This window comes from Pleurodeles waltl, chromosome 1_2 (genome assembly GCF_031143425.1).
Source record: "Pleurodeles waltl isolate 20211129_DDA chromosome 1_2, aPleWal1.hap1.20221129, whole genome shotgun sequence".
Lineage (NCBI taxonomy): Eukaryota > Metazoa > Chordata > Amphibia > Caudata > Salamandridae > Pleurodeles > Pleurodeles waltl.
In genome coordinates this window covers 294,401,350-294,415,140 of record NC_090437.1, presented here as the reverse complement: position 1 = coordinate 294,415,140, position 13,791 = coordinate 294,401,350, and the positions used below count along the sequence as shown (strand labels likewise).

General features: G+C 43.0%; 1 protein-coding gene across 1 annotated transcript in view; it reads left to right on the top strand.

The window, feature by feature from the left end:
- Positions 1-740: 740 nt before the first annotated feature.
- Positions 741-13,791, top strand: part of LOC138299780 (alcohol dehydrogenase class-3) — an 85,091-nt gene continuing 72,040 nt past the window's right edge. Inside the window, exon 1 of the mRNA XM_069238334.1 lies at positions 741-884. Within this exon, the coding sequence (XP_069094435.1) occupies positions 867-884 (18 nt within the window). The 5' untranslated portion in view covers positions 741-866. The remainder of the gene's footprint in view (positions 885-13,791) is intronic.

Genomic DNA, 13,791 nt, shown 5'->3' with positions numbered 1-13,791 from the left:
AATGGCAAAGGGTGCAGGTGAAAGGTCTTACTGTGGAGTGTGATGCGGAGCGATGGTAGTGTTTGTGGTGGCTTCCAGGGTCGAGGGTGCAGAGGGCAGTTGAAGTGTAGTTGTGAACGGTGGTTGGACCAGGGCTCCTGGTGCTGGGTGCAGTCCAGGCACGGACGGGTGCAGGCAGGCGTGCCTTTGGTGCGCTAGTAGCTTACATAAGGCCACTGCCGTTGCACAGCAGCTGTCATTAAGTAGGTCCTGGAAGATGGGAAGGACACTCAGAGGCTTCAGGAGATGGGGAGTGGGAGAGAAATGTGGTTTATGGTTAGATGGATGGAATGCTAGGGGAAAGAGCTAGGGGCTTGTGTCACTTTTTGCCACGGCAACGTTTGTTTGCTAGTCTGGCCCAGCAGGCAGAGACTGGTTTCACACGTCAATAAAACTATTGAACGGCTGTTTCTACATTTCTACAACAATGAAATCGTTTTCACTTTTTAGCCCAACGGCTGTCAGCAGATGGCGCACCAAGGCTAAAATTCAAAAGCATTACCAACCCTTCTGTGCAAACCAGGTTCCTTAGGAAATTCTAAAATGCATGTCTGTTTAAAACTACAAGAGAAACTTCCTAACGTTTCGGAAGACCACTGGTATCTTTGGCAGAGAAGTATGGGACAGAGACCAGTTTATCAGACAAAAAATACAGCTCTGAGAGAGGGAGCGCAGTCTGGGGAAGGGGCTGCAGCGCGCTCCTTTGGCCAGCAGGTAACGCTGTTGTCGAAAGCTGCGCGCGCACCCTGCCCTCCCCGAAGTTCAAGTCTCTTTCTCCGCCCACCTCGGCCCACTTCGTCCCTCGCAGGCACCCAGCAGAGAGCAGCATGGACACCGCGGGCAAAGTAAGAGCCGAGCCCAGGAAGGGAGCGGTGGGGTCAGCGCAGGAGGCGCGGCGGGGAGATCTCCAGGCAGGCGTGTTTTACTTACGCTCGAGGCTGGCTGAACGTTTAGGGCAGACACGACGTTGCAGTGCGGTGCAGTAATTGTAATAGTATACTTTGCTGATTGCACGGGGCTGGCCGCGGGGCTGTACGTGGGTTGCTCACTCACATGCGAAACGCATGGTGCTCACTGATGTGCAGCGCTGAGTCGTGGTCCCGTTGAGGTTCAGAGTACGGTTTGTGTTTTCTCAACCATGGCGGGGTATTGGGATCCTCGGTGTATTGCACAGTCGGTCCCTAGTGTGCACAGTTTCCCTCCTGACTCTTTCTGGCTCAGTAATTAACCTTATTCAGTGAACAGAATAACTTGCGTTTGAGTCCTACAACTCCAGCCCAACACCCGTTGCGCGCACACATTCCGTGCTCAGCATGACGGCAATCTGGTCATTTCTATGGGAGCGTGGAAGAGCCATGCTGCCCAGTGTAGAATGTTTTTTCTGTGTTTGTAAGTGGATATGGTTTTAGGGAGTCTGGTCAAAAGAGATCTACAGTAGTATATTCTGGAGATCACAAGTGTATGAGCAAGAGATTTAAGATCCTGTTTCGGAATGCAATTGCGGATTCCCCACAGAAAACGTAGTTGATAGCAAATGTTTTTGGCCATGGTGGCTATTTTAGAATGTACGTTCTGCCTTTTGACTTAGAGGTCTCTCAGAGTCAGGGCACTCTCAACATTGTGGGGTTTACTGTTGAGTACGTTGTGTGTGTCTAACCAGGATTGTGGCAGTGATGTTGATTTCAAAGGAGAGGTAAGGAAAGATTCAGTTTTAAAAGGGTTTAGCTATAGGTTTATGAGAGGGCATCCAGTCGTGAACTGAGTTTAGAGTGGTGCACGCAGTGCAATATCGATTTGTGATGAGACCTTTATATAAAGTTGTGTGTCATTGGGTAGTGGTGATAGAAGGTCCCCGACTTCTTAAGAAGAAATCAGAGTTGCTGTTTGTCTGGGTTGGGGTAACAATCGACCCCTGGGAGACCATTTGATCCACCATAGTCGGTGTATAGAGACGATAATCAATTTTTACTCGTTGTGACCTGCCGATGAGGAATGAAGTGCACCATTTCATCACCATAGCCTCAACGTACATTTGATTTTTGAGTGTGTCTAGTAGCGTGTGGTGGTTGACCATGTTGAAGGCTGGTCATTGAGTAGCCGGATTAACAGATGACTCGACCCTAGCGTCTAGAAGCAGAAGATATCTGGTCATCTGTTTAATCCGGTTACGCAATGACCATGACATTTGGGTACTTGGACATCCGGGGGGTTGTGATACGCAATGCACTGGATGTTCTGTCCGCAATATGAATAAGAATATAACTGCTTAATATGCATTGAATTTATGGCCTTGGAAGAAGTCTTTTTATGGACGAAACGCGTTGGCTGTCTTTTTATTGTGATGTCTGGGTTATTTTAAAGAAAGATAAGAAGAATGAAGAGAAGATTTAACTGATATTAATGAATTGGACTCTTTGAATTTTGTTTAGGGTGGTGCACTGTCAACATTTGATTTGTTTACATTCCCCCTTGCAGGATTGCACCTAGGCAGCAGGTGTTTGAATGTTTGCACACATTTTTCCTATTTTGAGTGTTCTAATAATAGTAAGGAGATAGTGATTAGGTGCATGGAGCTATATAGCCCGCTGCCTTCTGTTGCATACATTATTTTCTCTCCTAAAGTATGTTGAAATGTGAGATTTCACAGAATATGTATTAGCCTGCAGCATTTTATACTGATGTAATGATGGTTAATATGTGCCTGGGACCAACGGAAAGATCGTCCAGGAAGTGTTGATGTCTGACTTTAGGGCGCCCTGCATGAAGTTTTTAAAACTACGTAAAACTCCAGGTGTGGCTTAAAAGAAGTTTTCACTAAACCCCATACCCTGACTCACGCTTTTAGATTTTTGTGGTGAGTGAAATGACATTGTACAAAATTTAAAACCTAAAGTGGGGTTCGTTTTTTGATTTATTAGTATATTTTTCATAATGGACCAAATTCCATTGAGTGACAGCCTTAAGGAATGGCATTAAGCAGAAATAATAAGTAGGATTAACTAACACAGATTTGCACAAAATATAGGTAATCATTTCAAACTGTAATTTTAAGGTCCCAAACAGACTTTTTCAGAGATTCGTATTATCATCAAACTCTTTAAAAAGCAAAAATAAAACAAGGATTTGCAATGCAGTGGGTCTCGTGTTTGCTAGAGCAATTAGCATTGTAAACTCCTACCTGGACTTTTCTTGCCACATACGTTGAAAAATAAAAATAAAACAGTTTCACATAATTAACTGGACTTTTCTTGCCATATAAACTGAAAAGTAAAAGTTTCACATAAGCGAGCCGACAGCTGCTATCAGCGCAAAGCAGACACACAAAGGGAAATAAAAGTTCACTCGCAGTGAAACATATCGGCAAAAGTGCAGTTATATATGTAACAGGCAAAAGTGCAATTACCCATGTAACAGGATCAGTGTCATGCAAAGAACTCAACAACTGTCCAGCGACGCGCTATTAAATAAAGAGAAAGTAGTCCAGAAACCGGATGGAAAACATGGAGCCTCGTATGTTTTCAGTAGTTGGTGCGCTTGAGGAGGGCTAAGCACCGGAAGAGGCATGACGTATGCATGCCTTCCACTAATGAAAGCAAGCAGATTTTAAAATACAAGCCCACGAACTAATGAAAGAGACTGACGTGACATGGGCATGGTTTGAAGCCCCAAGAAAGATCACAACACGGGACGGAGTGCTTTGCGTTCGTCCCTAAAAACAAACAAGTTCTTAAAATTAAAGATGCATCTATATTCATAGCTAAGCAAGTGGAAAGAACATATTGTTAATGAACAGTTTAACAAGTTAGGAAAGAGTGCCAGAAAGTGAGAGATGTGTTTACTTCCATTTAACAAAACCACTTGTTGAATCCTCTTTGTGCTGAAGGGTTTTACTTATTTCCACACTGATCTCATCGCAGGGATGTTCACTTTTTGTTTAGTTGGGTCCGATACAAACCACATATCCAAATAAAATAAATATCCCTATGTTTTGTTTAAGTTGAATAGTCAGTGGTTATTCTGCAACCCTCATGGATCTGAGCATCAGACACTTTCATTGGATTCCTTGGCCTTGGGTAGCGGTAGATAACTTGTGCTTCTTTAAAGCATTTCTTGAAGTCCAAGTAACAAAATGGGGCCTACCTCATCCATCCAGAAATTAGCACAAAGCACCCATCTGAGCCACTAACGTGCTATTACAGCCTTGAAAGAGTAAATGGTGGGCACGTTCCTCCGAAGGTATTAGCAGTTTGTCAACAGTTTCATCCTTTATTTGCTCTTATTTGAGCAAAACTGTCTCATTTTAAAGGCAACTGGGGAAGCCAAATTGAAAGTGCATGAAGTGAAGTATTATTTTTGCCCCAACATATATTGAGATGAGGTAAAAGATGACTCCACTATTCAGGTAACATTAAAGTTATTCACCCTCTTCTCCATTCGGTTAAGAGGCTATTGTCCTTTGCCTATAAATAGTAAGGGGTCATTGTCCACTCATACCCACCATCCAAGCATACCCCTTTTTTTACAATGTTACAGTGCATCCTTCTCTACTAGATTTACTCCATTCACTGCTTTGCCTATCCATATTTTATGTGAGCTAGTGGTGCAAGGGATTACACGCCCCACAACCCTTCTAGACCCTTTATGACTGCATTGGAGGAGGCAGGGCCAACAACACCTCGCTACATAGCACTGTCCTTGTGCCTGCTGTGTGGGACTTCACAACTCGGGGGAGCAACGGACTACATGTCCCACAACCCTTCTGGGCCCTTCTCGACCACCTGTTAGGAGGTGTGTGCCTGCCATACTGTGCTTCATAGCTCCAGCCACAGTCCTGCTGTGTGGGACGTGTCCAGGTCAAACTCAGGTCCGTCTGCACCCGGACGAGGCTTGGGTCGGCCACCCCTCTTTGCTTTTGGACAGAGATTTCAGCTTAGGGTAGAACCTTTTCTATTAGCTCTGCTGTTCATCTGTATCCACAAAAATGGGGAAGAAAAAGCTTATCCGTCAGCCCAAATCAGGTTACAAAGGAAACTCTTTATCCCTCGTTAATACCATTATATTTATCTTGCACCATGGGGGACATTTCTACGGAGCTAAAGCTCGTAGAGACGCTGTCTAAAAGCTGACTAAAGATCTAACAACTCATCTAGGTAACATGTGGGTTGATCTTCACAAAATGCCATTAACTGCAGAAAATGTCACCCAACCAAGAGCCCCTTCAGCTGGTCACCAACTGTCAGCTTCTGTCCAATCTATAAATCCTTGTATTGTGCATGACTCCACCCAACCCCAGATGATATTTCCATTGTTAGTCCAAGTAGTCCCCATTCAGATACACACAAATCTCCACCCCCTAAGGGTAATCGAAGTGATGGAAAAATCCAGTGGGGTATAACTAAAATTCATAACTCATACCCAAAATCGGCATTACATTCTTAGGACCTATTCAGAGTCTGCATCCCAAGAAACAGCTCTTCCGTGACTTCGAATTTAGTCCTGACTCCTAGTGATCCCAGCCTGCCCATACCTAGCCTTGCAAGATGTTCAAATAGTCAGCAAAATATTGCCATCAGTTGACCAAGTGCCATCACCTCAGACCATCACCAGTAACCTGACAGCACAAGACATGAACCTGCTAACAGGGGGCTACTGGCCCGCCTTTACTACCTGAGTGTACACCTTATGTTATAGTTCTCACATGCATTCTTCCTATTAACAGGTATACTCACAAAGACCAACAGAGTCTAAAATACAAAGTTGCTCACTGGTGCAAAAGGAAATTAGGTGGGCCTACTGATTAGATGGATGAGATTCTCATGGTGCAGAGGGTAGTATGGCTTGGTTATGCTCCCAGAACACCAACAGGGGATTGTGTGGTAATGAACTTTAGAAGTTTTTGGCTGGTGAGCGCACTACTACATTGCCTAGACCATTTAGCAAATAATCAGGACAAAACACATATGCTTCCTTTGGGCTTTTTTTATCGTCCATCATTTTGAGCAGCTTCTAGTAGCATGAAGCCTAGCCAGGGCCCCCAACTGGTTAAACTGTCTTCAGACCCACCTACCCACGAAAACCGCTTTACACTTCTTTCTGGTCTGTCAGACATTGACTGACTAGACATCCCTTTATACCTCTATTTAACATTGCCATAATCTGTACATGAACCTCCTATTTGTTTTGTTCATCTTGGATTCAAATGTCTTGCTGTCCAGTATCAATGATCACAATCCAGTTTCAGTCTGCCTAACTTGTCCTGATAATAAGACCCAAAAACCTGTCTGCATTTCTAAATTGCACCTTTGTCCAAACAAGGGGATACATATTAAATGGGGAAACTCTGGATCATAATAGTTTTTGGAGGATTTGATTATTGAAAAGAAAGTAAATGTGATGTTGTCTATCAAATGAAGCCAAGCCACAGGAAGTTTTGATAACGCCGGTAAAATGGTATCTAACAGGATGATTGTTAAGAAATCTTACGCTGAAACCACTACCCATAGATGGTTTAACCATGCCTGTTCTACTGCCCTAAAAACCTTGAATTAACTATCAGGATGCTACCCTGTAATATATTGAGGTCGTTAGATGCACTAGGAAAATTTATAAGGCAAATTTGGAAGAGAGAAAAAGAGAAATAAGAGGGAGGGCCTAGGAAGACTTACAAGCAGCATCAGAATCTATGTAGTCCAAGGTTTTCTGGGAAGTTATTAATCAGCGTTTCTTCTCCAAAGCGAAGTACTTTAAAAGAGAATGTCAGATCCCTTCAGAAAATTGGGTATCCCACTCTTCAAGAATCTTTGACCATGAGGCTTTTAATCCACCATCCTTAGACATATCCTGTACTGCGTTGAATGGTGCACACCTTTTAGCTATTTCCATTGATGTAAGTGACATAGCTTTGGCTAGCACAAAGAGCCCTGCCAGTAAGGCATCTGGCCCAATGTGGTACCTATAGATGTTTTAGGTAAAATTCAGCATTTTGGGCCCTTTTACTTCCAAACATGTTTTGTGCTGCAAGCAGAGATGAAATCCCAAGTTCTCTGAAGAAATCTACTAATGTCCCCATATTCAAAAAGGGTGATAAAAGGCAGCATCATGCTAGCGCCCAGTCTCCTTTTGGATTCCTCTTAAGATCTTAGGGATGGTGATCCTCAAAAAATTAGGAGACTGGATGGAGGAAATAAATTATTTCTCAGAAGTACAATATGACTTCCACCCAGGTGTGGGTACCTGAACTTTCTCTTACTAACCGGAAAGTATGTTAAACCCAAGGGAGGCTCTCTATGCATGCCATTTATGGACCTCCCTAGTCCTTTAGATCTGGTAGATAGGGGCAAGTTATGGGACGTGATGAGTGAGGCAAGAATTGAAGACCCCCTGATAGAACGCCTCAAACGGCTACACAGCGGTACGATTGCACAAGTCCGATATGGCCAAGTTGGAGAATGCATGCCCCCGTTTTAAGACTAAACGGGGGGGGGGGAGTCAGACAGGGATGTGTACTAGCTCCCTTTTTTCTTTTCTATATTAAACCTCTTGACCAAGTGTTGGTGGCTAGAGGGAAGGATTCTCTCATGGTGGAACGCCGACCTGTGTCCATCCTCCTCTATGTAAACGATGTGGTGTTAATTTCCTACACTGCCAACAGGCTACAGTTATTATTTGATTCCTTTCTTGAATTTATGGAGGAACTCAAAGGTTAACCATCAAAATAATACAGCATGATTTGTGGGCCAAAGAATACACGCTCACGTAGGTTCAGTATTGGTGAGATCTCTATTACTGAGGTCCAGAATTTTAATTAGCTTGGAATCATGTTGGTCACTAACCTAAAGTGGGACAAGCTTTTGACACGGGGGATCATCAATTTGCAGGGGCAGTGAATGCTATTTTTGAATTTGTCAGGAAACTCGGCCTATTAAAGAATTAACTTTATTGTATAAAGTCGAATGGCTTTCCCTGGGTACATTTAGCGGAGGCGTGTAGGGTTTCCCTGACCTAGGGTCAGAGGTGTGGAATTCATATAGCCCGATGCCCTGGATATATTGTTTGGGAACAAGGACAAGAAGTTTTCATGTCTGTTTTGTCCTTAGTAGTAGTCTTAAGCCCCTGTAGCACAAAACCTTTTGCTGCTAATTTACAGTATCAGGAAAGGGCATTGTAACATTTGTGTCCCTAGATAACATTTGTGTCCCTAGATAACATTTGTGTCCCTAGATAACATTTGAGTCCATATGTTAATGCTGTTTAAACTTCATTATTTAATGCAAAACCTTAATTATTAGGCTGAGCGCTCCAAGGAAATGTTGTAAGCCTCGGACTTCACTACTGACAGGTTCCAGTATAAAAATGTATAAGCACGTGTCTGCAAAGTTGAACAATATGAGGCTATGTTTAATGCTCCCATTATGCACTTTGACTAGATGTCAATGTTTGCAGAGTTTTGAAAGCAAGATTCATCATTCTTTGCTTTCAAAATAAATAGTTCATAAAAAAATGCAACTAGAATAACATGTTTTGCTAAACTTCTGTGAAATTTTAGGTACCATTTCTATGAAGCATCATCTAGTAAAATGTGTTGATGCATGCTAGTATTTCCCCAAAATATTCGTAATTGAAAATCAGGGTAACCAGTTTCAACAGGATTATGAAAATCATGAAAATAAACCAGCATTGGCAATCGCATGATACTGGTGGTCTGCCTTGTGGTTTTGTCAGTGCATATATTGTTTTGACATGGTTTTTGCACAACTTTATAGCTGTGGGAGTTGTCGGAACCCTCACCATCATAACTAACATTGACGAAAAAAAATTTTTTTTTGTTCTCGCACATAAAAACAGTGTTGCGGGCACTGAATAAAACTACTTTGTGTGCCAATATGCTCCTTGTGAAAGAGCAAAATGAGGTCACTCAGTGAAGTCAGTCTATAGATAATGAAACAGAACTGTAATAACAACATTAGGTCATGGTAAACACCAGACGTAAAAAAGGGGCTCAATTCTTAAAGCCATAAAAGTGCACCCATGATATATCCTTGCATTTGTGCAGAATTAATGGTTTAATTAATTCACAGGAATTTGCATAAGTAGGTTAGGAAACTGTAGTCCTAGAAAATATTTGTGAACTGCATTTTAGCATAAGTAAACATGCATGTGTAGATTAGCTCAATGTGAAAATCAATCAATAAATGCATTTATAGAGTGCGCTACTCACCTGAGAGGGTCTCAAGGCGCTGGGAACGGGGGTGGGTTACTGCTGCTCGAAAGCCATGTCTTGAGGCGCTTCCTGAAGGCGAGATGGTCCTGGGTAGTTCTTAGGTGTGCGGGGAGGGAGTTCCATGCTTTGGCTGCCAGGTAGGTGATGGATTTTCCTCCTGCGGTGGTTCTGCGGATACGTGGGACGAGGGTGAGGCTGGCTGAGCGAAGCTGACGGGTGGGCGTATAGAACGAGATGCGGATGTTGAGGTATTCAGGGCCCATGTTGTGGAGAGCTTTGTGTGCGTGGGTGAGGAGCCTGAAGGTGATCCTCTTGTTGACGGGGAGCCAGTGCAGGTGTTTCAGGTGGGCGGATATGTGGCTGTGGCGAGGGATGTCGAGGATGAGGCGTGCGGAGGCGTTCTGTATGCGTTGGAGATGTTTCTGTAGCTTTGCGGTGGTCCCTGCGTATAGGGTGTTTCCGTTGTCCAGACGGCTTGTGACGAGAGCATGGGTAACTGTCTTTCTGGTTTCGGCGGGGATCCATCGGAAGATTTTTCAGAGCGTGCGTAGGGTGTTGAAGCGTGATGACGAGACGGCGTTGACTTGCTTGGTCATAGTGAGGAGGGGGTCCAGGATGAATCTGCGGTTGCGTGCGTCGTCTGAGGGTGTTGGTGCGGTGCCCAGAGCCTTGGGCCACCAGGAGTCGTCCCAGGCGGAAGGGGATTGTCTGAGGATGAGGACCTCCGTCTTGTCTGAGTTCAGCTTTAGGCGGCTGAGCTTCATCCATTCCGCGACGTCTTTCATTCCTTCCTGTATGTTGATTTTGGCGGTGGTTGGGTCTTTGGTGAGGGAGAGTATCAGCTGAGTGTTGTCGGCGTAGGAGATATGTTTAACTTTTACAAGTTTGTTTTCTCTCCCACCACTTTTTCCCCAACCCTGGGAGAAATTTTACTCCAGCCTTTGTCAGGAGCAAATTTCCAACCTTTCTCAGTATGAGGAAAAAATAAAGAGCTGTTGAAACCCCCTAAAAATGCACTTTAGTAGGGCATTGCAACCCAGGAACTATTAGTTACCCCTACTGCCAGGCCCAGTATTTAGATCTACAGAAAGGTGGCAAAATAAGGGAATTGCTGGTATTCAAACCATACTATATTATGAGCCCTGGCATAATCAGAGAGGCTATAATCAGAGCTCTTATGCAATGACATTTCTGCCATAATTTGTCACTGCACTAAGTGACACCAAAGGGACAAGTGGATTTCTTTTACTGGCAAGTATATTTGGAAGCAGCCTGTCCCGTGGACAAGTAGATATTTTGTCAAACTCTACAAACCTGCCAGGGTGTCTGCAGGTCATAAAAAATGAATCCCTAAGTAGGCTGTTAGCAGTTCCCTAAGAGCACCAGAAGCTTTATTACCCATACATAAGTTGACCTTGCCTATGTGGATGACACGGTAAAATTGAGCCGCTTTTATTATAGTTGTAGATTGAACATTCCCCCTAATACAGGATTTTCCCATCAAGTCGGTGAAGACTGTGCCACACTAGACCATAGGGATTCTATCCCTTGTCTAGCCTATATACAAAGAACTTTTACAGAACACGTACTTCCTAATCCTTTCCATTCCTCAAATTAAATTGATAATATTTCAAGGCCTATGGTATAAACTCATTCACAGCTACAGAATACATATTAGAACCACCAAGATTAAGGCAACGGACACAGTCCACTGCTACATAGAGATTGTGACCACTGAAGGGATAGAACCTTAATTATTATGGATATCTAACCTTGAACAGAGATTCTGTGTAACCCATTTTAGATTGTGCACAGTTCATAGGTATTTATCCTAGCTTGATACAAATAAAGGGCTGCTACCATATATTCTTCAATTGCCACATTGTTTGTTCTGTTTTTTTAGTCAAATGACAACCTGAACCATTCCATCTCAGCAGTTTTTGACTCCCAAATGGTTGTAGGGCTTGGGTCATTCCACAGTCTTGGGTTTTGTTTTCCAAGGAATCCTTCTCCATCAATGCTTTACCTAATTGAAGGAGGTCAAACGACGGCCTGTGGCAGTGTTGCAAAATTATTCTTAGTTCTGGCACCAGTAAGCATTATATGTGGTGCACAGAATCCTTTTGCATCAGAGCTCATTTGAAACACGTGGGTTGACAATGTAGCAGGTTTCTCACTTGATTTAGTTTCTCGGAATTCGCAGTTTGTCTGCCAGATTCAGTAGACTCTCTTTTTTTGTGTGGACGTGGCAGTAAAGAAAATGCTCCAGTACCAAGGTTCTGGTTGTTTCCAACATATAATTGGATGCTACGGGAGGCTCTTGACCCCCACCTGTAGACCGCAAGAGTCGAATACCCTCCTGGTTCAGGGTGGCAGGGAGAGCATATGCAAATTTAATTAGGAAATCCTATTACAGATTATTTTGGATATAGAATCTTTTGGGTGACTACCCGTCTGGTACATGATCTTCCTCTTATAATAGCTGTTACAATTGTTCACCAAGGACACTTTTAAAGAAGATTTAACCTTTTAATGAGTACTTGGTGAACCATTGTTTTTTCCGGCGTGTAGTTACCGAGGTTTCTCCAGATTTATGGGTTGCTTCTGTGTTTTATACAGCTTTTTTTGTTTAATAGGGACATAACCGACTCCTCGTCAGTGATGTTGCCACATAGTTCGCTATTGTGCAGTTGACATATAAAAGTGAATAGAACATCCATTGTTCTGATGCTTACCCTAAAATGTCTCTTTGATTATGTCAAATGTTGTAAAAGCATATTATGGTGTTTGTCTTTTTAAAAGCACACTCAGTTATCTGTTGGACTTGGCTCATGTTTTCTTCGGTTACAATTGTTACATTCTACTTGTTGGTGCAGTAAAATTCAAAACTCAGTACTTTTGCTTCTATTTTTTCTCAGTTTACAAACCCATATTTCTGCTTTTCATACATCTACCTATATATAATTTGCTGAAATATTCAGGATTTCGAATTAAGATATAACGGATAATGGTATGGTTAATGTTGTAGACTATGTATGTGGTCTTTCCTATTTTCAGGCAGTAAGGGACCGAGGTAACTGGCAGTTCAGACATAAAGGCAGACTCAAGTCATGTATTTTGTAAGATTGCTGGCTAACTGATCACTTAATCGAGATGATGCATCAAGCAAAGAATGCCTACTGGAGGCCTGAAATTTGGTGATCAAAGGTACCTAAAAAGATTATAAATGCCACAGATGCTCTGGGGAGTCCTTCAACCCCGGATGTGTAATTTGTTATGCATGATATTTTCTATCAGGCACTTACATTCTTTGTTGATGACATACCTGTGCTTAGTTAATCAAAAGATGGCAGTTGGTCCAACTGCTGGCTTGGTCAGCGTTTCTGGCTGAGTGTGGTACTCGCAAACCTGCATAGCTCACCCAGCAGTGAGTTTGTGACTCTGTTTTTTTGTTGTTGTTTTTTTTTACTTAACCCCAAAGTTTGCTTTGAGAGCTCTAGAATGACTGGTTAGAAATCCTGAAGCACAGTATACTCGGTAGGTCTTACTATTGTCAGTATCCGCAGTATTGACTGAAAAATAAGTGCGATGGAGAGTACTGCCCAGAGGAAACACTATGGAGCTGGGTGCAGAAGGTGAGAGCACACTGCACTTGGAGCTGAGTGGATGGATGTGATCTCTCTGGGTGACAAGTAACTGAGGAGAATTCATATACAAAGAGTCAAAGTCTGTCTAATCAACCTGATTGATAACTATACAGTGCTCGGCCAGATGTTCGATTAAGCACAAATGAAGAAGGCTGGTAAAACACTAGACCCTAATACCTTAGTTTAATATGCCATTATGAGGCCACTCTTCCACCCTGGGTTTGGGGGTCTGAACTGGGATCTGTTTTATTCTGGAATCAGCAGACAGAATAGTTTATAGGGCTCACAGGGTGAAGATGAAGAAACCGCCAGTGAAAATGCCAGAGGGCCATAAACTGATAAAAACCATGCATAAGAAATTTGAAGTGTAAATGTTTATGGTAGGGAAGAACATAAGAAAATGGAAACTAGGATTGAAGGATCTGAGACTAGATTAGGGCTGCAACAGTACAGTTGAATAGGGATTAAAAACAAGTACCCAGATTAAAAAGAGAGGGGCTGTAAAAGGCCCCCATTTGTCAGACCATATTAGTATTGTTATGGTAGATAAGTGTTCGATAGAGTGGTTGAAAAGTGCAACAAAAGCAGGGTGTTTGTGAGTCAGAGTCTTTCTGTAGGTGGACGGTGGCAAATGCCTCAAAGGAGCACCACAGGAGGGAGTTCTTCAGTGGCCAGTTACACTGACCACCCAGAATAGCTCTTGGAATGAAACCGATGATCCTTCCCAGACCCTTTTTCCTCTCATCCCACATATCTGAAAGATGCTGCCCTACCCCTCAAAAGTGTGCAGAAACAGCCATGATAAGCCCCAAGTTCCCCGGGGAAAGGGTGATTATTGAGGAGAGTCACCCTGAAGAATAGTAATTCATGCATGCTGGTTGGTGG